Here is a 22,888-nt window from a genome sequence, read left to right as displayed (position 1 = left end):
GGGCATGTTTGCCCCCAGGGAGTGTGTCCGGTCAGGGTCAAAGGGCACAGGTCACAAGGCCGGGTCCTCTCCCCAGGACCAGGGCCGGGCAGGATGGGGTGTCCGTTCTGCACCTGCGCTGTGCTCTACTGGACAGACGAACGGCTGCAGCAGGAGGTTCCCAGGTCAGCAGGGACAAGGGCCTTCACCGCAGGAGACGCACGCGCACGCACACACCTCCCTCACGTCTCCCCTGCAGACCCGCGGAGCTCCACCACCAGCTCCAGGTCCGAGGCTGTCACTGACAGCCCCCAGGGCACACGGACAGAGAAGCAGGCCGGTGTGTAGCCCAGCCCCTCCAGGCAGCTCCCTCCTGGCCCGCGGGGGCATGGGGTCGGGGTCAAGGCCTTGTCCGCAGAGCTCACGCCAGGCACTGCCCCCGCCTGCTCAAGATGCCTGATCCGTTCCGTTGCAAGCGGGCATCACGTGCCATTTCCCCGGGGGAGTTGTGGCCTGGAAACGGTTTGCCCCCTTCGCGGTGCATACAGTGGGTACATAATCGATGCTCAGTACACTGCACACGAGGTGGGAAGTGCCAAGCAAGGGTCTCAGACAGGAGCTCAGAGGAGTCGTGGCCCTGTGGGCCAGGCCTGCCTGTGGTCTCTTCCCACAAGTGAAGCTGGAATCGGGCAGCTATGGGTCTGTGGAGCAGGCAGCCCTCAGGACACAGAAGGAGCAGACACCCAGCCTCGGGCGTGGAGGTGGGGGTGCAGGGACCCTGCACTGGTGGACCAGGGGCCGGACATCCACGGAGCCCCTGTGTCGCTCCAGGTGCAAACCAGGGTTCCCCGCATATGGCAAACCAGATTGAGCCCCCAGAATCACTCCATTTCCTGGTAGGGCCAAGGAAAACAGCATGCCAACGCCAGAGTTATCAAGTTCTTTCTTCTTTTTATTGGCAAATATATTTTTATGAAGAACCAAAGAAAATATACATAATTGTAACATATGTACACCAGCTTTATAGATTTTATTTCAAATTTACACAATGTTGATATGTTATTAAAAGATTTTATGTCGATGCACCTATGTACATTTTATTTACATACATTCATAGGATGTGAAATAAACCTCTCAAAGCAAGCTAGTCCATTTGATATTAATTCCTAGACAAAGTGAGGGGTGCACTTCTAGGTCAGGGTCTGGGAGGCCCTACTAGCTCCCCTACACCAGCCCTGTCCTCCTGAGGGTGACCCGAGGCGCCGTCTGGATTTGTCTGCAAACAGGACAAGGGGCTGGGCCACGCAGCACCGTCACCCTGGGGCAGACCTGCGTCTGTCCGTCTGTCCTGCGCGTTTCACTCAAGCACATGCACTATCGCCTTGCCGAGAGGGGTTTTTTCACCCAGCCCACAGCCACCCGGCAGCCAGGTCCCGCCCCTGTACCGCCCTGCGTCAGGCCGGGGATGGAGCCACGCCCGGGCCACAGTGCAGCCTGGACTTCTGGCCTACTTCCTTCTTTCCCGCACGCTCCCTCTGGGAACTGACATTTCAACACTGCGCACTTTTCCTTCCCCCGGCCTGAGCGCTGGCCCCGGCCCAGGCCGGGAGCGCAGCAAGAGGGGGGCTGGGCCGCGGAAGTTGCCTCCGGTCAGCGCAGCCGCCTCCGGGTCCCCGGGGAGGTGGCGGTGCTGAGTCCGCACCCCCGGGCTCCACGTGGCCCAGATGGGCGTCACGTCCCTCCAACGGGGGCTGATAACTTGTTGCTACAGAGCGCCTGGCGGAGGCGGGGCCGGGGGCGGGGCCGGGGGCGGGTCAGGGCCTGGGCAGCCGGCTGCTGCGCGGGAAGCGGTGCACCTTGACGTGCTTGGACAGGTGGTCGCTGCGGGCGAACTTCTTCTCGCACACGGGGCACTGGTAGGGCTTCACGCCCGAGTGCGAACGCCGGTGTCGCGACAGCTCGTCCGAGCGCGAGAACCTGCGGGACAGGGCGGTCAGCGGCCTCGCCCCCGCCGCCCGGCGGAGCCCATGGGGTCCGCGGGGAGGGCGCCGAGCCCACCCTGCCCCTCCCCCGCCACCCCTCCAGGGAGGCAAGAGGGGCCGGTCCCCGGGCTGTGGCCTGAGGGCAGCTGGTAACCCCACAGGCCCCCTAATTGCAGCTGTGCCTCAAGCCCCTCAGACCAGACAGTGGGGCTCCTGGGAGCATCCTCCAGGCAGCCCCCAACCGGGGGCACAGGCTGGGGCAGAGGCCCTGCCCAGGCTGCAGGGGGAAGGCCTTGGTCACAGCGGAGGAGGGGTCCTCAGACTTGGCCACACAACTCCTGGACCCTGCCTGCCTTCCCAGCAGCTGAGAGGTCCCCACACGGCACCGCGCCCTGCAAGGCGCTCACAAGCCTCCACGGCGGCCCAGCTGCCTCCCTGTCGCAGCCCCAGCAGCTGCTGCGAAGGAGCAGCACGGGCCCCAGCTGACCACAGGGCTCAGCTCTTGCCACGGCCGACCTCAGGGACTCCAGCCTCTCCCCGCTCCGAGCTTGGTCCTGGCGGCGAGACCCCACCCTGTGCATACACGCTGTTGTGCTTTGCGCTCTGTCTGCATGAACTGCCCTGGGACACGTGCCCAAACCGTCCCCTGTCCAGAAGGCTCTTCCCATGCATCCCTTAGCCCTCAGCGCAAACGTCACCTCCTCAGGAAAGCCCTCCAGGATTGCATCCCACCCACAGCTAGGGCCTAGAAGCACTAAGCATTTCTCTTCCTGGCCTCCGCCACTGCCGCAACTTTAGTTTCCAAGTTTTTGATGAACATCAGTCTGAGCCACTAGACCGTCGGCTCCATGAGGAAAGGCACGTGCCCCGCGGCCAGCCCAGCACCTGGTGCCTGGGGTGCTCGGTCTGTGCGTCAGTGAGAGCAGACACAGCAGCACCTCGGGAGGATGGACAGCTGTCAGAGAGGCAGCCCTCGCCAGACCCGGGGCGTGAAAACACCCAGTGCACATGCACACACACAAACGTGCCACACTAAAGCCTCTGCCTGCAGTTGCAGGGGGCCTGGGCTCGACCCCTGGGTCAGGAAGGTCCCCTGAAGGAGGGTATAGCAACCCACTCCAGTATTCCTGCCTGGAGAATCCCCATGGACAGAAGAGCCTGGCGGGCTACCGCCCACGGGTCACAAAGAGTCAGACACGACTGAGCACGGAGTACACACATGCACGTGTGCACACGCTCACCCACGTGAGCACACGCTCACCCACATGAACACACGCACACAGGAGCATCAGGCCCAGCACCCCTGTTCCTGGACCCACGCATGAGAGGAAGGGGGGTGGTGACTGCAGCAGCCATTCCCGCCCTGCCAAGGAGGGGGCTAGAGGCTCGGCCAGGCCTGACCCTCTGGGTGGGAGCCCGGGACCCACAGCTGTACGGGGAAGACCGAGTGGGGGCCTCAGCCCAGAGGTGCGGAGGACAAGCACCGCCTCCTTCACTCCCCCGGTGCCCAGAGCGCAGCCAGGCTCCTGTGCTTGGAAGCTGGTGTTCACATCACAGCCCGGGTGCCTGCGCACAGGGCACAGTGCCATCAGCACCTTTGGAAATAAGACCCTGGCCCGTCTGCCGTGAGAGGAAACCGAGGCGCAGAGATGAGAGGCCCTGACCCAGGGTCAGCGGCCGCAGAGCGGCCGAGGCCAGAGCAAACGGGGCCAGACCCAGGTCTCCCAGGCCTGGTAACCGCGGGCAGCCTGGCCTCCCCCAGAGTGGGCCGGGTGCCCCGCACCCCTGCAGCTCAAGCGGGTGGAAGAAGCACCAAGGTTCCAGCTGTCAGGGGCCAGCCCAGGACCACCCACCCCGGCGGGAGTCAGGACCCCCAGGGCAGCGGCAAGGAGGCTCTGAGACGGCCCCGAGCCCCCGCCTCCCCTAGCATGAGGCACAGGGTCAGCCTCATCCTCCCACTCAGGGAGCCAAGACCAGCCCCGCTGGAGACACCACCCCGGGGTGGGGGGGGGGCACAAGGACAGGGGCTGCAGGGAAGCCGGAAGGCTTGGCACCAGCCCACGTGGTCCCGAGCAAACGCAGACCCGCCCTGGGCCTCAGGGTCCCCTCTCTTCCAGTGGAGCCTCGGGGCTCTTGTCCACCTTCCGAGGCTCTTCCCAGAGGCCAAGCGGGCACACAGGGCAAGTGGCCTTTTGTCGGGGGATGCCTAGGAGGGGCGCGTAGCGGGGACAGTGGTCCCAAGAGCAGCCCCCTACCCGCACGCCCCCTCCCCCTCAGGTCCTCTGACCTGAGCCCCCAGATGACCCCCACGCCACCTTCTCCCAAACCGCAGCCACATGGGATGGGGCAGGCGGCTACGACTCAGCCTCTGCGGGCAGCGGACCCTGCTCCTCCTGCCGGACCGCCTGGCGAGTCACCAAGCTCTCGGAGGTGCTCCCCAGGCACAGGGAAGGGCAGACCGGGTGCCAGGGCTGAGGGTGCAGAGCGGGTGCGGGGCCCACGGCTGACGAGGGTCGCCCATGATCCCCACGGCTGGGCTGCAGGGAAGCACAGGTCCAGGGGGCCCTCCATCAGCCAGAAAGCCGTCGCTGTGAGCACCCAGGCTGAGGGCGGTGGTGGGGACGTGCCGCCAGGAACAACGCGGCGCTGCGACTGCAGGCAGGGCTCGGGGCCTTGTCGCAGCCCCGGCCCCATCCCGGCCTCCCCATCCCCAGGGCCTCCCCATCCACTGTGGAGACCCAGGCCCCACCACACGGGGAGCCGGCACTCCCCCAGGAGCAGAGGCAGGAGGGCACTCTGCTCAGATGGGACAGGACGTCCTTCTGCAGAGAACAAGGGAGGCCGGTGTTCAAGAGGGAAGCGGGAACTTCTAGGCAGAGGCCGACAGCGCCTCCCTACACGCGCGGCCTCAAGCAGGCCCATCCGGCCCCAGCCCCGTCCCAGCCTCCAAAGCCACGTCCCTACGCGGAAGAGCAGGGACTCCAGGGTCCACAATCGGACACCGAAGGAAGTGGCGGGAGGTTGCCCAGGCCAGGGATGACCCTGGGGGACAGCGCTCCTGGCCCTCAGTGAGCAGGACACAGGACAGGCGCCAGAGCGGGGACAGGCAGCAGCTCTTCACCAGGACCGCCAGGAAGGAGAGGGGTCTGGAACGCAGAGCGCCCACTGGGAGGACAGGCATGGCACAGGGGGCAGCCCACCCCCTCTGGAGGTGTGGAGGGGCTGCTGCAGGGCAGGCCGGGCTTACAGCCTGCCGGGTGGGGTGGGGTGGGCAGGGAACCTGGGCCGAGCCCCTACCTCAGCCACCTCCCAGCTGGGTGATGGTGAGAAGCACCTGCCAGCTCTGGCCGCGTTACCTTTCTCTAAAGTGGGGCGGCAGAGGGTGAGATGTTGGATGGCATCATCAACTCGACGGACATGAGTCTGAGTAAGCTCCGGGAGCTGCTGATGGACAGGGGAGCCTGGCGTGCTGCAGTCCACGGGGGCGCAAAGAGTCGGACACGACTGAGAGACTGAACAGCGACGCAAGTGGGATGACAAGCTGATGCCCGCTCGCAGGCTCAGAGTCACGCGGGGCACCTGCCCAGCACCCCGGAGCCGCGTCTCACTGGCTCACTCCTCAGCCCTTTCTTCCCGGCCCAGAGCTGATGCCTGGCAGCTGATGACCTCGGGGAAGACAGGACTCCTGGCTCACGAGAGCGCTGCCCAGTGAGAGGTGGTGGCCAGCCCGGCCCTGGGGCGGCGCGTGGAAGAGGCATGCTGGCCTCACCACGGCGGGGTGCGGTGTCCCGGTGAAGGCTGACTGCATCTTTCTGGGCCTCGGTTTCCCCCTACCTAAAACGAGATGGTGCCAACAAGCCACAGGGGTGCTGGGAGGCCTCAAAGAGACCGGGACGTGGGAAGCGCAGAGCCAGAGTCACGGCGAGACCAGTGACAGCCGCCCCCAGGGGAGAGTGCTGGAGACACAGGCCACCGGGGGCCGTGCCAGCCCGCGCTGCCCGAGGGAGCCTCCAGGCCAGAATGAGGCTTCCGGATAGGAATCTAAGGGTATCTGGGGGTACGGAAGGCCTGAGGGGCGGAAAGGCGATGAGTCCCCCATGGAAGGAAGCGTGGAAGCCAAGGCGGCGATTTGCAGAGGGGAGTCCAGCTCTAAAACCCTCAGGACTGCCTGGCACTCAGCAAGTGCCTGGGGGGCTGGCCACCGTCACCTTCTCCCCTGTGCTGTCCTGACGGAGCTGCCCCAAAGTCAGTCCACCCTCCCACCCACGTGCTAGAAGGACGCCCCTGTCACTCGGCTGGCAGCTATGACCGCGTGGACGGGACAGTCAACTCACGGGCCCATAAGCAACAGTTCACGATCCCTGAAGACTAACCAGCGAGACACGGCCCTGCCTGGCAGGGCCTCTGCCTCACGCGAGCCACACATGACCCTGTGAGGGCCAGACCCAGACCAAGACGGCAGACACGGCTCCCAAGGGCTCTGTAGAGACCTCACGGTGCCAGGCTCCCACCGTGCCTCCCCCACTCGGGGGTCCTGGGTAAGACAATGCAAGAGCTCAGGCAGTGCACACCTGAATGCCCCCCATGAACCCCACTCTGGGTTACATACCTCCCCCCATGGGGAACTCACTCCCTCCAGGGCTGCTGTGCTGGAGGCCAAGACCTGCCCCCTGATGCCCTGGACCCAGGGTCCTGTCTGTCTCCAGGATAGCCTGGAGCACAGGTCCTCCTCTCCCGGGGGAGCGGCTGAGTGGGCGGCATTGACCACGACCACACCCTTCCACCCAGCCTCAGTTCTAGGGGGGTGGACAGTGCCCAGGACTGTGAGGCTGCCCACGGCCCAACCCCCACCAAGAAGACAACACCGGCCCGGGGGTCTCCGGGTGCCACCCTGCAGCATGAGTGCCACCCTGCAGCATGAGTGCCACCCAGTGGAAGCGGGGTGACCCCTCCCCCTCACACTCTGACCTCATCCAAGAGCGGCACACGACCCGGACGATCCCTGCAGACATGGACCTGGGGGACAGAGGCCGCGAGCAAACCTTCCACTCAACAGATGAGGAAACTGAGGCTTGGCTGGGGGACCGTGGGAGGGCACTGGCCAGGGGGCAGAGCTGGGCCGGGGTCCACCCCCTGCCACCAGCCGCCCCACCCCCAGGGTCAGGATATCCCCTGCCACGGCTGGACCGCAGCAGGGCCCCGGGTCTGCCCACCGACCCTAGTTTTTCCACTGGCTGGCAGGCCTGCCCTGAAGCACACCAGCTGACTCTGCCCGATGCTGTGGGCAGTGCAGGGCTGGGGCTGGGCTCCTGGAGCCCTCAGGGCTGTGGGTGCCAAGGCAAAGCCCCTTCTCTGGCCAGCTCAGCATCCCAGGACCCGGGATGCTGGGCGCAGGGCTCCCCTCCGTCCAGCCTCGGCCCGCCGCAACGCTGAGGCCAGCACTTCTGGCCCAGGGCCGGCCCTGCCCTGCTCTCAGGAGCACTGCTGCCAGGAAGCACCGGGCGCCATGTGCACCCACACACACGAATGGGGTGCAAACATACAGCGTGCACAGTCATGTGTGGCCACACGAGCCCCTTGTGAGGCTCCGGTCTGCACAAAGCCAAGCATGCCTCCCACCCCTCACACAGAAGCCACACTAGGCAGGACCGAGTGTGCAAGGAGCACACACACTGCCCGGGCTGCCAGCTTCCTGCCGGTGGGCGTCCTGAGCATGTCATCCCTGACCTGTGCCAGAGCCTCAGGAAACAGTTGCCTCCCAAGAGGGCGAGCCCGCCTGGGGGGACTGAGGGCGGCCCATGGGAGTCCCACCAGCTCTGCCTGCCCAGGGGCTGGGTGACCCTGGGCAAGCCGTCGCCCCGCTTTGAGAGCTGGGTCCCCCACCGTGCACCGAGTAGAGAGCCTGGAAGCAGTCTCCCGCTTCTGGCTTGACACCCGAGCCTGGAGCCCCTCCGCGGCCTTTCTGGTGTCCCCAGCACAGTGCCAGGTCCCCCAGGACGGTGATCAACTGGCTGGGCCTTCAGGCTGTAGAGGCGGCCGCTTCTGGCCCCTGGCTTCGACCCCATCAGCAAAGGGCCGCGTGCCCGCCGGTTATTGAGCTGCTCCAGCCTCCCCGTGCTCAGCGATGAAGGGAGGTGAGAAGTGGTACTTACCCTTGGGGCACTGCAGAGTGTGCGGCGCGGGGACGCGCGGTGCGCAGCCGCCCTCCTGCCTCTCAGCAGCCCCGGCACCACCAGGGGAGCTCTTTGCTTGGCCCAGCCCCTCCCCAGTACAGCCTCAGCCTCACCCGGTCACCATGAAACTGGACGCCAGCACTCGGAGGCACACAGGGAACTCTGGGCCTGCCCACCCCCTCCCCGCCCTAAGCAGCCTTATCCAAGCATGGAGGACGCGGTCTTGGCCACGCACCCCGGGAGCAGGCGCGCGGGCCCTGCGCAACGCCTGGCCGCCGCCATACTGACCTCCAGCCGCAGCCCGGCCAGGTGCAGGCGAAGGGCTTCTCGCCCGTGTGCCGGCGCAGGTGGGCCTTCAGGTGGCTGCTCTTGGTGTACGTCTTGCTGCAGCCGGGGAAAGTGCACCTGTGCATCTTGAGGAGTTCGGCCGCCGGGCTCTTGGGGAACTTCTGGCCCACGAGGAGGCCTGCAGAGCCGGGCCCCAGGGGTCCCGACCCAAGGGGCTTGGCGGCGATGGGCACGGGGGCAATGCGCACGAACTTGGAGGGCAAGCTGAGGCTGGACGAGGGCAGCACCTGGGGCACAAGCGTGAAGGTCTGGCCCTGGATGCTGACCAGCAGCTGTGCCACCCTGACAGCCTCTGGGGGCTGCCCTGGGGAGGCAGGCTCCGCGCCCGACTCCTGCTTCGCCGGCACCGGCTGGATCTGCAGCAGCAGCGGGACAGGGGGGTCAGAGCTGGGGCCCCCAGGTGGGCCCTGGCTGCCAGCTGCCCCAGGGCCCGGCGGGGGGGCGCAGCGCTCTCTGCCGCCGGCCCCGGTGTGGAGGTGGCCTCTGTGCGGCCCGGCAGAGAGCTGGCCACAGGTGTCCAAGTCCTTGCCACTGCCCTCTGGGGCCTGCTTCACCGCCGGCTCCATGTTCTCCTCCAGAAACTCTTCGATCTCCTCCAGGGTGGGCTGGAAGGGCCGAGGGACGTCATCAGGGTCGCCCACGGGGAACTCGGGGAAACTGAAATGCTCCCCCTTCACGGGGGCCGGTGTTTTCCGCCAGCTCCCCCAGGCCATGGGGCTGCCATGAGCCGCAACACCGCCGCCCAGGGTGGCCTGGGACAGCAGGAAATCCAGGATACTGTCCTGGCCCTCAGCCGCCCGGCCGCCTCCGTAGCAGGAACACAGGGTTTGCGAGTCAGGGCTGGCGCAGGAGCAGAGGCTGGAGGCGTCACTGTCGTCCTCGGAGAGGGGCGAGGGTAGCATGTGGTATGCCCGCCCATCACCCAGAAAACAGACAGGGCGTTTCAGCGACGAGAAGGTCTCGTCCACTGGGAGCAAGTGGTCCACCATGCTGGCCTGGCGGCTGCAGAGAAAACCAAGAAGGCCCCATCAGGAAAGCAGCGCAGTCAACCCCCTCCTTGGAGGCGCCTGGCCCCAAGCCGCGGCCAGCCACAGCCTCCTGCCGCCCCAGGCCTGTATCCTGCCTCCATCCATCCGATGGGGGAACACTGCAAGCATGTTTTCCGAAATTGCACCACCTGTTTGTAGAAGTGCTCTCCAAGCCCATTGCACAACCCAGCTCTTGCGGCTTCACACAGATTTTTCAGAACAATTCTGAGAAGGAACACACATGTCTGAGTGTGAGTGCGTGTGAGGGAGAGGGTGGGCGTGTGAGGAGGTGCTCTGCACCCCAAACAGCCAGGCGGGAACCCCATCCAGCTGAGCAGAGTCGCCATCATCCCTGGACAACTGACCTCGGTCCCATTCCTGCAGAATTGTTGGCAGGGCGGCGGGTGGGGGAGGAGGATGGCCACATGCCCTCTGACCCCCTGTTGCTGCAGCTTGGGTAGGTTTGCCAGATTAAGCAAATAAAAATAAAGGCCACCCGGTTCAACTTGAAACTGAGTTTAAAAAAATGAACAACTTTTAACAGAGGTATGTCCAAACGTTGGATACAGCAGGTTTATACTAAAAAGGTGTTTCATCGGAGACTCAAATATAAATGAGGAGTTTGTATTTCAACCAGACAAGTCTACTCGGAGGCATAAATTAAAGACCCCCTCAAGGGCTGTCTGACCACCTGAAAGGGGGCAGCCCACCCACCACCCAGTCCTCGGGCCCATCCCATCTCGGCTGTCTCTCCAGTGAATTGGGGACGGGCCTCCACCAAGCACCCTCCACTGGACTGGGCACCGTCAGGGGCTTCACCAGTGGTGGAAGGGCCCTGCCTTGCGATGACAACTCAGGGAGAACATACCCCGGTCCCAGGCCCCAGCTACTCCCGCCTTTGACTCACAGCTGCCAGGTGGGGGATGAGACCCCCAGCCAGCACCCCGTGGAGCACTCACCCAGCTCACGCTGCCTCCCTCCCAGACCAGGGCCCCTGTGGTGCAGGCTGGGCGGTCGGCTCTGGTTGTGTTCCCAGCCCCTGGTGAGGCTTCTGGTGCCCAGGAGGGGCTCAGGGCACGTCAGCAGAGAGGACAGGGGCAGGCTGAAGGCCATGCGGGTTGCTGTCCAAGGAGAGTCAACAGTGGCCGTGACAGGGCCACCTCTGCAGACCTTTGTCCCACCCAGTGACCACAGCGGGTGTTTACCGAGTTGAGGAAGGGGACGATCTGCAGTTAAAGCAGACAGTCTTGGCCGCCAGGCACCACATCCGCTCCCACTACAACCATCTCTGTCTCAAGCACTCGGCCCGGGCCCGGCACTGTCTGACAGTCAGCAGGCCCAGCCAGCGGTCAGGACCTCCCGGGGCCAGGCCATCCTCAGCCGTGACCTGGGGCCAGTCCTTGCCCCCCAAACCCCAGTCTCCCACCTGTTCCGTGTGTGAAGACCCGGCCTTGAAGCTTCACAGGGCCCCAGGGAAATAAGGCAAGGTCAAGTCTGCGTCCAGGGCAGCGTTTGCAGGAGAACGCTTGGCTTTTTAGCTAAGGATTTAAAGCTGGGAGTTTTAAAATACACACTGTTCACTGAATCAGGTGCCGAAAAGGCATGAAAATGCCAGATAATGTGAAGAACAGAGCCCACACTCAGCCTGAGACCCCAACCTCCACCCCGTCGCCCACACTGAGCTCCTGTCTCTGCAGCTTGTCAGCTGTGTGACCTCGGGCAGGCGGTACAACCTCTCTATGCCATGCATTGGGTGGGCATCTGGACAACTGTGCCTAGTTCCTGGGGTTTTGTAAGACCAAAGAGCTTACACATGCTGAGCACTCGCTACAGGGGCAGACAGGCAGCACCAGCCGTCAGGGTGAGCCTCAAGGGTGAGGCCTTTCTCCCCTCTGCCGCCATGCTGAGAAACCCGGGGACTCCAGTCTTCCTAGAACCAGGCAGGAACCAGGCAGAAAAGGCAGACAGGGCCGCGTCCCTGCCCTTGAAACTCTCCCCAGAAATGTGATCACTACCCGACTATTCCATGATATTGAGGAATTACAGTCAATATTTTTAAATGGGATGATGTATTGTGGTTGGTACATACATTTCAAAGGAGGCCTTACAGTTTAGACACATAAACTAAGATATCCACAGATTAAATGATACAAAACAAATAAGAGGGGGAAATAAGTACAGCAGGACGGGGTAGGCGGGAATTTAAGAAAGTCCCAAAGGAATGGGCCCAGTCTCCTCCCAGAAGGCTGGTCTGCCCCAGACCACTGCTCCAGCTGCCCCACTCACAGGCTGTGCACAAGCTCACCAGCCTCACCGCCCCCAGCCAGGGCCCCCGCACTTCCCTCTCCACAGACCCCTCTTCCCAGCCCTCTAGGAGGGAGCCCCTGATTAAATCCCTCAGCTCCTCAGCTCCGAAGTCACTTCCTGTGAGGCCTCCCTGCCTGCCCACCACCCTCTGCTAACCACCCTGCATCACAGTCTTCCTAACAGTCGCTATTGCAGTTACGTATTTATGCACTTCGTTCTCAGTCTCCCCACCAGAATATAAGCCATTTGGACTGTCTACCCCCGACTCTGAAACAGGATCCTGGCCGAACTTTGCCAACCGAGTGCAAAGGCCCGGGGGTGGGGCCCGCAGCAGACCGCCTGGGCCCTCGGGCAGGGAGGACGCGGACACTGAGAGCCCACAGGGCCCGCGGGGCGCCGGGACCGGCCCTGAAACACAGCAGCACGTGGCCCGGCCAACGACGCAGGCCTCCAGGAGGGGGGGACGCCCTGTCCTGGGCAGCGTCCCCGGCCGCGGCCGGACTCCGCCCCTCCCCGCCCGGCCGGCCAGGCCTGCTGTTTATCCTCCCGGGGACACGGCGGCCGCAGGAACAACATGTAATTGATAACAAGCGGAGCGCCGGCCAAGGGCCTTCCATTGGGTCAGCATGCAGACCACGGCGGGGGGGCCGCCCTTCAAAATAAGAGTCCCGCGGCGGCGGCCTCGCACCTGTGGGGCGGCGGGACTCCCCGCGCTCCGCCGGGTCCCTGGAGGCGGCGGAGTGGCTCCAGGACCTCAGGCACCCGGGGACCCGTCACTCCCGGGGCCTGGGCCGGCAAACAGCAGGGGTGGAGGGAGGGCCCGAAGGGACCCGCAGAGGGGCGGGCGGGGACGCGGGCGGGGGCGCAAGCTCCTGCCGCGTGACTGCGCGTGCGGGGCGCGCTGAGGGCCGGGCCGGGGGCCCCGCGACGCCCCGGCGCGCGTGGGGCCGCGCGTGGGAAGGGGCGGGGGGAGCCGGGCTCCGCCTCCCCCGAGCCGGCCGCGGTGACCGGCAGTAACCCCTCCGCCCGCAGGCCCCGCCGCGCCCGCCATATGGGCGGCCGGCCCGCGAGGGGCGCGCGGCCGCGTGGGGCCAGGCGCCGAGGCCGGCGCGGGGACTGGGCCGGTGCTGGTGGGCACGGGGGATCGCCGTCCCGCCTGCCCGCCCCCGGCCCCGGCCCCGGCCCCGCGCCGAGGGCCCCGCTCCGCCGACATCTCCCCCGACGCTCGCGCGGAGCCGGGACAGCCGTGCGGGCGCCCGGCCCGACGCGCAGAGGGCCCCCCGCGCCCCATCCGGGCCCGGTCCAGGCGCGCCCGTCCTCGCCGCGCGCTCCCACCTGAACTCGGCACGGCCGGCCGGCGGCCAGGCCCGGCGATCCCGGGCCCACGCGGGCTGCGCTGGGGGCGGCGGCCGCGCGTCCCGCACTCACTCGCCTCGCCCGGCCCGCGTCGCTGCGGCCGAGCCCCCGCCGCCGCCGCCGCCGCTTCTCGGCGCTCACTCCCCGGCCTCACGTGACGCGCCGGGCGCCGCGAAGGCTCGCAGGAGGCTCGGCCTCGGGCGCGCGCCCCATTGGTCCGCGCCGCGCGTCACGCGCCCAGGACCCGCCCCCCTGCCCCGCCCCGGACCCGCCCCTGCCCGGCCAGGCCCCGCCCATTAGCCCCTCCTAGGCCCAGGCCCCGCCCCTGCCCCGCCCTTCCAGTCGCAGTGGCCTGGCCGCGGCGGCTCCGTAGGTTTCAGCCCAGGTGAAAACGAACTTGGGCCTGGCCTGGGGCTCCGAGGAGGGTCCATGCGGGCTGGGCGCCGCCGGACAGCCCCGGCCCGACCCTCCCTACCCCGCTCTCATCTGCAGCCCCGGGCGGCCAACAGGCAAAGCCAGGACTTGTCCGGGACGTTGCTGGAGAGATGCGGGCGAGCGTCCGGTGAGCCGCCAGCCCCCTCGGGACAGGAGGCGCGCGTCCCGCAATTGCTAAGTGACCAGCCCTGGAGACACGTGCGCTGAGGGTGGCACCCTGCGCACTGTTTACACTAACCTGTCGTCTTCTCAGCCGACATTTTACGGATGAAGAGGACTCCGAGCCCGCGGTCCCCCGGAAACAGCTGGTAAGAAGGGAGGCGGATGAGAAGCCCGGTGGTCCATTGGCGCCGCCCAGATGGCATCTTCCAGACAACATCGATGGTAGCCTGGGAGTGCCTTCTACAGAGCACGCACCCTTACCTCCTGGTGTGGGAGGCGAAGAGTGTTTCCGATTCTGTTCCTCTCCAGGACACTGCTGGAGCTGGGACTGATCGCTGGGACCTGCCTAGGCTCTCCGGAGCGCTGTGGGTCTGGGCTCCTAAGACTATGCGGGACATTGGACCCTGCCTCCTGGGACCCTCCCCATGCACGCCGCAGAGCCAGGCATACCAATCTGGCTGCCACCAGGGAGCAAACTGGGGCTCCGTGGGAGGGTTTGATCAAGGATGGCGATGGTGCTGTCTGCCCCGCCTGAACATTCATGCAGGTCCTGGCCAGCGTCCGCAGCACAGACCCAGCTCACTCCTTTCAATAGAAGAGACAGAGAGGTTCACTGCCTGGTCTCTGTGCAAGTGAGAGGCAGGCACATCCCTGCCTGTCACCCGTCCTATGCTCCTCACACACTCTCAGGCCGGTCTTCCCCATCTTCTCACTGGCAATCACACCGAACGGTCAGAAGAAGCTTGGCAACTAAGATGCCTCTGTAGTTTCAGCACACCAGGAAGCTTCTGCACAGGCTAGCAAGAAGCTGAGCAGAGACAGACAGGCACTGTATGGTTGTCACTTACATGTGGGAAGCAAGAGTGGAAACACGGTGAAGGACAGGGAAGCCTGGTGTGCTGCAGCCCGTGGGGTCGCAAAGAGTCGGGCACGACTGGGCAACTGAACGACAGCAGTGGTAAAGAGATGAGGTTCCCCGGAGGAAGGGGAGGGGTGGGAGCGCAGGAGGGCGGTCACAAGGCACAGACTTCTAGGTAAGGGGAAACCACTAGGGATGCTGTGCTGCCGTTGTTCAGTCACTAAGTCACGTCTGATTCTCTGTGGCCCCGTGACTTGCAGCACCCCAGGCTTCCCTGTCCTTCACTGTCTCCCAGAGTTTGCTCAATCTCATGTCCATTGAGTCGGTGACGTAACATACAGCATGATAAACATAACTAACTCTGCTGTGTGTTACCTATGGAAGTCATTAAGGGCCTGGAACCTAAGAGCTCTCATCACAGAAAACATTTTTTTTCCCCTTTTGCTCTTGCTTTTATTGAATCCACAGGAGATGCACACTAAACTTGCCGCAGTAATCACTTTACAACACGTGTAAGTCAGACCATTCTGTTGTGCATCTTACGCAATGACATGTGGCAATTATGCCTCAGTGAAACTGGAGAAAAATAAAGAAGCTGGAGAACAGTCAGGATGCTGTCTTACAGCCTGAATCAGATCATGTCGCTTCTCCGAACACTGAGCAGCTCCCGCCTCCCACTGTCTGCAGTGCCCTGCAGGCTTGGCCTCCAACCTGACCCCGATCTTCGCTGCCCTCCTCTCACCCTTGCTGACATCACTGCAGCCGCACTGGCCCCCTGTGGCTCCACGGACATTACAGACAGGATCCCACCTCAGGGCCTTCACATTTGCTGTTCTGCTGCCTGTGTAAGCACGTCCCCATGGCTCCACCACCCTCTCTGGGATTTTATTCAAATGTTACCTTCCTTGGTGGTGACTCAGAAAGTAAAGAATCTGCCTGCAATGCAAGAGACCTGGGTTTAATCCCTGGATCAGGAAGATCCCCTGGAGGAGGGCATGGCAACCCACTCCAGAGGTCTTGCCTGGAGAATCCCATGGACGGAGGAGCCTGGCGGGCACAGTCCATGGGGTCACAAACAGTCAGATAAAAATAAGGGACCAACACTACCTTCTCAGGGAGCCCTGCCTTGACCACCCAGTCTCAAATGTTCACACTCCCCTGGTGTTTCCTCTTTCTCTGTTCTGTTGAACTTTTCTTCCTGGTGCTTCCCTGCTAACCTATTATATATTTTGCATTTTGTTTCATTTGCTTTTTGTCTCCTCCAAAGAATGTATGTTCCACCAAAGCAGTGATCTCTGTCCCTTCTGTCCCTTCATATCTCCAGCACCAAGCACTCAGTAAGCGCTCCATTGTGAAATTACTGAGTTTCTGAAAGACGTAAATGTGGTCAGCTTGGGAGAAATTAAACAGCACTGAGGAATCGCTGCCAAACAGGTTAAGGAGTTGGTCACTGGGGAGTTTAGGAGACGCATTTTCCCCAGAGACCCAGAACACCCCTGGCCAGTTTCCGCGGGGCTGCTCAGTAAATGTGCCCCTACCTGGCTCATTCTTTTCAGGTATCAGCAGCCCCTCAAGTCCCATGTCAGCCTTGCCTCGCACCGCAGGCTGGGTCAGGCTCGCGTGCCTGTTCTTCACGGCCCAGGGCCTGAAATGAGAGGGCTCCGACGGTGTGTGTGTGGGCTGAATGAGTGAATGAGTGAGGACCCTGGCAGCCCAAGCTCTCTGAAGGCAGGAAGTGTACAAGTCTTGGTTTCACAACATCCCCCTGCCTGGAAGGGCCTTGATGAGTGTCTGACAGATGGGTGGCTGAGCTTTTTGAGGGGCTGGGCCATTTCTTAGTTGCCCCAGGAAGCCCACAGTACCCAGCTTGGGGTGGGGGGAGTGTGTCCAGTAGAACTTTCCATGATGGAGAACGCCATCCACTAAGGTACCACGCGTGGCAGTGCACCAGACAGTCTGGTGGGACTGGAAAGAAGGGCAGAGAGGACGAGACCGGATGAGGCCAGGGGGATGGCAGCGGCCCGTGAGGCACGCTCTGTGACACAGGCCGGCTGCGACGAGGCAAGCTGTGGGGGAGCCAGGGAGAGCTCCTGAAGATGGAGAGCGGCATCATCTTCACGGAACCTGGGCGAGGCTGATCTGAGAGTGGGCATACCTGGGAACCGCATCGAAGGGCAGACGGAGAGTGTACGAGTCCACAGCTGAGCTCAGTGTCCCCGGGGCAAGAGTCGGGTTCACGATCAGAAACAGGAAGAGGGAAGCCGCCGCCCAGGCGCTCCTCGGGGAGGGCTGTTGGTGGGGTGACTAGTTAATGAGTCACTCCTGCCCAGCTGAAGTCCCAGGGTCAGCATGTGCACTGCGCGCCGGCCGGAGCCTTGCCTCCCATCCCCGCTCCCAGGTCCTGGCCATCACCTTTCTGAGCAAACCTCAAGGAAGCAAGAGTTGGAAACTGACCGCCACAGGGGGCTTCCCACTGAGGGGGCACCCTGCAAGAGCCCTGGGCTGATGTGAAGACCCTGAGGTCGACACCCCCACCAGGGTCAGGCGGGATTCCTCCTTACTTCAAAACAGTGAGGGGAGCATGGGCTCAGCTGAAAGCCAGACATGAACAGAGCATGCAAGCAGCATGTCCGTGCCAAAGTCAGTGTCTAACTGACCCCGGAAACGCAAATACCCTTTCATCCAATTGATCAGAATATTTTAGAGTGATTCTGCTGTCGAAAAGACGGGAAGTCGGTGCCTTCCCAGGAGGCAACCTTGAACTCTGCACAGCACTCCTGAGCCAGCACATGTCCTTCTAGAGCCTGAGCATAAAGAAACGACCAGATTCACAGTCAGACTTACAAACAGAGTTCTTCTCAATATTACTGACACTTGAGAAAAATTGGAAACCAACTAAACTCCAACAAAAGGAAAAAATGATAATGAAGCGTCTGTACAGCAGAATACCATTTGTCTATTTCAATCAGGATTTTAAAAGACTTGTTGTTCACTCACTAAGTCATGTCCAACTCTTTGCCACCCCTTGGACTACAGCCCCCCAGTCTTCCTTGTCCTTCATTATCTCCTGGAATTTGCTCAAACTCACGTCCAGTAAGTCAGTCATGCCATCCAACCAGCTCATCCTTTGTCGTCCCCTTCTCCTCCTGCCTTCAATCTTTCCCAAAATCAGGGTATTTTCCAGTGAGTCAGCTCTTCCCATGAGGTGACCAAAGTACTGAAGCTTCAGCTTCAGCATCAGCCCTTCCAGTGAATACTCAGGGTTGATTTCTTTTAGGATGGACGGATCTGATCCCCTTGTAGTCCAGGGAACTGTCAAAAGTCTTCTCCAGCCTTTGTGCCCAGTTGCTCAGTCGTATCTGACTCTTTGCGACCCCATGGACTGTAGCCCACCAGGGTCCTCTGTCCATAGTATTTTCCTGGAAGAATACTGGAGTCAGTTGCCATAAAGAGTTCTCCATTCTTTAAAAGACTTTTTGATGAAAGTTAAAGTGGAAAAAAAAAGCAGGATGCAAAAATCTATAAAGGTATTACTCTGGATATGATTATTTAAAGAAAAAACATTTGTAGAAAAAGAAATAGATATCAAAGTATTTACAGTGACAATTTTTAAAACTATTTACTTTGAAGTGATGAAATTATAGTTTCTTTTTTTTAAGCATTATCTCTTTCACTCTTCCAGATTTTCTAGAATGAATTTATATTACTTCTATATCCAGAAGAAAAATACGGTTCTGCTATAGGGTAATGGCCAAAAATTCCTCCAGTTTTTAAATAAAAGTAGAAAACACATTGTTTTCATTTTCACCAAGGACTTTATTGAATAATATATTCACCATGTTGTCCCACTGCCTTCTGCCATTTTTCAGGCAGCTTCATAATTCCATCTTCCTAAAACTTTTTATCTTTTGAGCAAAGAACTGTTCCAGGTGCCTCTTACAATCTTCCAGGGAATTGAAATCTTTTCCCATTAAGAGAATTTTGTAAAGATGGAATAGACGGACATCCGAAGGTGTGACGGCTGGTGAGTCCGGAGGGTGAGCCAGAACTTCCCAGCAGAGCTGTAGCAGGTTTTGCCTGCGCTCTTGGTTACCCTGAGAGGAGATTATGCATCTTCTGTTGGCCATCTCTGGAGGTTTTTCGTCAAGTGCTGCTTTCAGTTGGTCTAACTGGGATTGGTGCTTGTTTGAATTAATTGCTTGGTTTTCTGGAAGGCCCGCATAACAGAGGACTCCCTTCCAATCCCACCACATGCAGAACACCGCCTTCTTGGATGGAGATCGGCCTTGGTGTGTTCAGTGATGGTTCAGCTCACCTGCCCCCCGATCACTTCTGCTCCACGATGTTGCACATCGCCCATCACACCTTAAGAATGGAGCATTGTCACTGTGTGTGGAGTAGAGAATCACGTGTAGAAAAATGGTCAGGGAGGCTTTGCTTACCTTGTGTGGAACCCAGACGTCAGTGTGAGAACGTCACCCAGCTGGTGCAGGTGGTTGTCAGTGTTTGGTGTGGATCTTTTGAGTGTGGCACTGCCGCCTGTGGCGCAATGTGCATTGTTCCCTGTGACCATCTTGATCGGGTTGCTATCAGCTGCAGCTGGTCTGTGCAGCATGAAGCACTGCCCAGCGAGAAGCCTCCAGCACGAACTTCGCAAACTGCCTCTGACACGCTCCGTCGGTCAGAGTGCCACCCGCACACACTGCACAGATCGGTTTTTGCGTTTCAGCTCCACTTTTACTTTTCATGAAGTAACGAAGCCTAATACGCTAGAAACATTGCTTTTTCTCTTCCAGCTTTGGTATTAAAATAGTTACACAAAAATGCACAAATTTTGATTTTTTGTAATGCATGCTGGTATGACAGCTGTCCCACTACAACCTATCAAAGTTGCTTCAACTGAAATTAGAGGCAACTAAGCCCTGCTAGAGCCGTCTTACAGGGAAAAACAAATGACCATTCTGGCCACCCAGTGTGTCTGACTGTGCGGTTTAGTGTGTTGTGTCTGGTTGTGCGGTTTAGGGTGTTGTGTCTGTGTGGTTCAGGGTGTGTCTGTGCAATTCAGGGTGTGTCTGACTGTGCGGTTTAGTGTGTTGTGTCTGGTTGTGCGGTTTAGTGTGTTGTGTCTGACTGCAGTTTAGGGTGTTGTGTCTGGCTGTGCGGTTTAGGGTGTTACATCTGACTGTGCAGTTTAGGGTGTTACGTCTGTGCGGTTTAGTGTGTTGTGTCTAGCTGTGCGGTTTAGGGTGTTGTGTCTGACTGTGCGGTTTAGGGTGTTGTGTCTGACTGAGCGGTTTAGGGTGTTGTGTCTGACTGTGCGGTTTAGGGTGTTGTGTCTGACTGTGCGGTTTAGGGTGTTTGTTACGTCTGACTGAGCGGTTTAGGGTGTTACGTCTGACTGTGTGATTCAGGGTGTGTCTGATTGTGTGGTTTAGAGTGTGATGTTTGAGACAGCTTTTTAAAGTGGCATAAAAGTTACTGTTCTTACTGTCCAAAATATCAGAAAGTACAGACAAGTATAAAAAACGAAAGGACATTCATAATCACACCATTTTTAACATTTCTTGCTATATTTAAAAAATGGAAGATTAAACTGCTTTGGAGCCTTTTTTTAAATGTGACTAAATGCACGATATAAGATTGCCATCTGGGCCATTCAGGTGTACAGTCTGTGGTGCTAAGTGTGTTCACCTTGTGGGGCAACCATCAGTACCATCTATTTTCAAATTTTTCTTCTTTCCAAATGGAAACTCTGCCCTCATTGAACAATGGCTCCACCTTCTTGCCGCCAGCCCCTGGAAGCCACCACTGTGTGAACCTGACTGCTTCAGGCAGCTCGTGTGAGGGGAGCTTAGTGACTCATCCATGCTGCCACGTGCCTCAGAATCCCCTTCCTTGTCGCAGCTGCACAACATTTCATTGTGTGTGCAGGTCACGTTGTTGTTCTACTTGTCCGTCAGGGAACATCTGGGGGTGCCTCTGGAGCTGTTTAAAAACAGCAATAGACATATGCTTCTTCCTATGCCAATGACAAAGCTTTCAAATTGTGGTGCTAGAGAAGGCTTCTGAGAGTCACTTGGGACTTCAAGGAGATCCAACCCGTCCACCCTAAAGGAAATCAACCTGAGTGTTCTTTGGAAGGACTGCTACTGATGCTGAAGCTCAAACACGTTGGCCACCTGATGTGAAGAACTGATTCTTCTGAATCAGAACTGGAAAAGACCCTGATGCTGGGAAAGGTTGCAGGTGGGAGAAGGGGACAACAGAGGATGAGATGGCTGGATGTGATCACTGACTCAACGGACGTGGATTTGAGCAAATTTGGGGAAATAGTGGAGGATAAAAGGAGTCTGACACACCGCAGTCCACGGGGTCACAGAGAGTCAGATCTGACTGAGTGATGGGACAGCAACAACGACAGTTCAGTTCAGTTCAGTCGCTCAGTCGTGTCCGACTCCCTGCGACCCCATGAATCGCAGCACGCCAGGCCTCCCTGTCCATCACCAGCTCCTGGAGTTCACTCAGACTCACGTCCATCGAGTCCGTGATGCCATCCAGCCATCTCATCCTCTGTCGTCCCCTTCTCCTCCTGCCCCCAATCCCTCCCAGCATCAGAGTCTTTTCCAATGAGTCAACTCTTCGCATGAGGTGGCCAAAGTACTGGAGTTTCAGCTTCAGCATTATTCCTTCCAAAGAAGTCCCAGGGCTGATCTCCTTCAGAATGCACTGGTTGGATCTCCTTGCAGTCCTAAGACTCACAGGAGTCTTCTCCAACACCACAGTCCAAAAGCATCAATTCTTTGATGCTCAGCCTTCTTCACAGTCCAACTCTCTCATCCATACATGACCACAGGAAAAACCATAGCCTTGACTAGATGGACCTTAGTTGGCAAAGTAATGTCTCTGCTTTTGAATATGCTATCTAGGTTGGTCATAACTTTCCTTCCAAGGAGTAAGCGTTTAATTTAATTAAATTTCTTGGCTGCAGTCACCATCTGCAGTGATTTTGGAGCACAAAAAAATAAAGTCTGACACTGTTTCCACTGTTTCCCCATCTATTTGCCATGAAGTGATGGGACCGGATGCCATGATCTTTGTTTTCTGAATGTTGAGCTTTAAGCCAACTTTTTCACTCTCCACTTTCACTTTCATCAAGAGGCTTTTTAGTTCCTCTTCAATTTCTGCCATAAGGGTGGTGTCATCTGCATATCTGAGGTTATTGATATTTCTCCTGGCAATCTTGATTCCAGCTTGTGCTTCCTCCAGCCCAGCATTTCACATGATGTACTCTGCCTATAAGTTAAATAAGCAGGGTGACAATATCCAGCCTTGACATACTCCTTTTCCTATTTGGAACCAGTTTGTTGTTCCATGTCCAGTTCTAACTGTTGCTCCCTGACCTGCATACAGATTTCTCAAGAGGCAGGTCAGGTGGTCTGGTATTCCCATCTCTTTCAGAATTTTCCACAGTTTATTGTGATCGATACAGTCAAAGGCTTTAGCATAGTCAATAAAGCAGAAATAGATGTTTTTCTGGAACTCTCTTGCTTTTTCGATGATCCAGCGGATGTTGGCAATTTGATCTCTGGTTCCTCTGCCTTTTCTAAAACCAGCTTGAACATCAGGAAGTTCACGGTTCACGTATTGCTGAAACCTGGCTTGGATAATTTTGAGCATTACTTTACTAGCATGTGAGATGAGTGAAATTGTTGGGTAGTTTGAGCATTCTTTGGCATTGCCTTTCTTTGGGATTGGAATGAAAACTGACCTTTTCCAGTCCTGTGGCCACTGCTGAGTTTTCCAAATTTGCTGGCATATTGAGTGCAGCACTTTCACAGCATCATCTTTCAGGATTTGAAACAGCTAAACTGGAATGCCATCACCTCCACTAGCTTTGTTTGTAGTGATGCTTCCTAAGGCCCACTTGACTTCACATTCCAGGATGTCTGGCTCTAGATGAGTGATCACACCATCGTGATTATCTGGGTCATGAAGATCTTTTTTGTACAGTTCTTCTGTGTATTCTTGCCACCTCTTCTTAATATCTTCTGCTTCTGTTAGGTCCATACAATTTCTGTCCGTTATCGAGTCCATCTTTGCATGAAATGTTCCCTTGGTATCTCTAATTTTCTTGAAGAGATCTCTAGTCTTTCCCGTTCTGTTCTTTTCTTCTATTTCTTTGCATTGATCACTGAAGATGGCTTTTTTATCTCTTCTTGCTATTCTCTGGAACTCTGCATTCAGATGCTTATATCCTTC

General features: G+C 59.1%; 1 protein-coding gene across 4 annotated transcripts; it reads right to left on the bottom strand.

The window, feature by feature from the left end:
- Positions 1 to 948: 948 nt before the first annotated feature.
- KLF15 (KLF transcription factor 15) lies at positions 949 to 16,855 on the bottom strand. 4 transcript variants are annotated; one of them, XM_068982006.1, is made up of 3 exons: positions 16,785 to 16,855; positions 8,423 to 9,484; positions 949 to 1,956 (listed from the first exon to the last, which is right to left on the bottom strand). In XM_068982006.1, exons 2-3 carry the CDS (start codon positions 9,469 to 9,471, stop codon positions 1,794 to 1,796), a joined length of 1,212 nt encoding a protein of 403 aa, XP_068838107.1. In that variant the 5' UTR covers positions 9,472 to 9,484; positions 16,785 to 16,855; the 3' UTR covers positions 949 to 1,793. The 4 variants fall into 4 exon arrangements, with proteins under 4 accessions (XP_068838107.1, XP_068838108.1, XP_068838106.1 ...); XM_068982007.1 differs by lacking the exon at positions 16,785 to 16,855 and adding an exon at positions 13,847 to 13,905; XM_068982005.1 differs by lacking the exon at positions 16,785 to 16,855 and adding an exon at positions 13,153 to 13,180.
- Positions 16,856 to 22,888: the final 6,033 nt, after the last annotated feature.

The sequence above is a fragment of the Capricornis sumatraensis genome, chromosome 10 (genome assembly GCF_032405125.1).
Source record: "Capricornis sumatraensis isolate serow.1 chromosome 10, serow.2, whole genome shotgun sequence".
NCBI lineage: Eukaryota > Metazoa > Chordata > Mammalia > Artiodactyla > Bovidae > Capricornis > Capricornis sumatraensis.
This window is presented reverse-complemented; position numbering and strand designations above follow the sequence as displayed.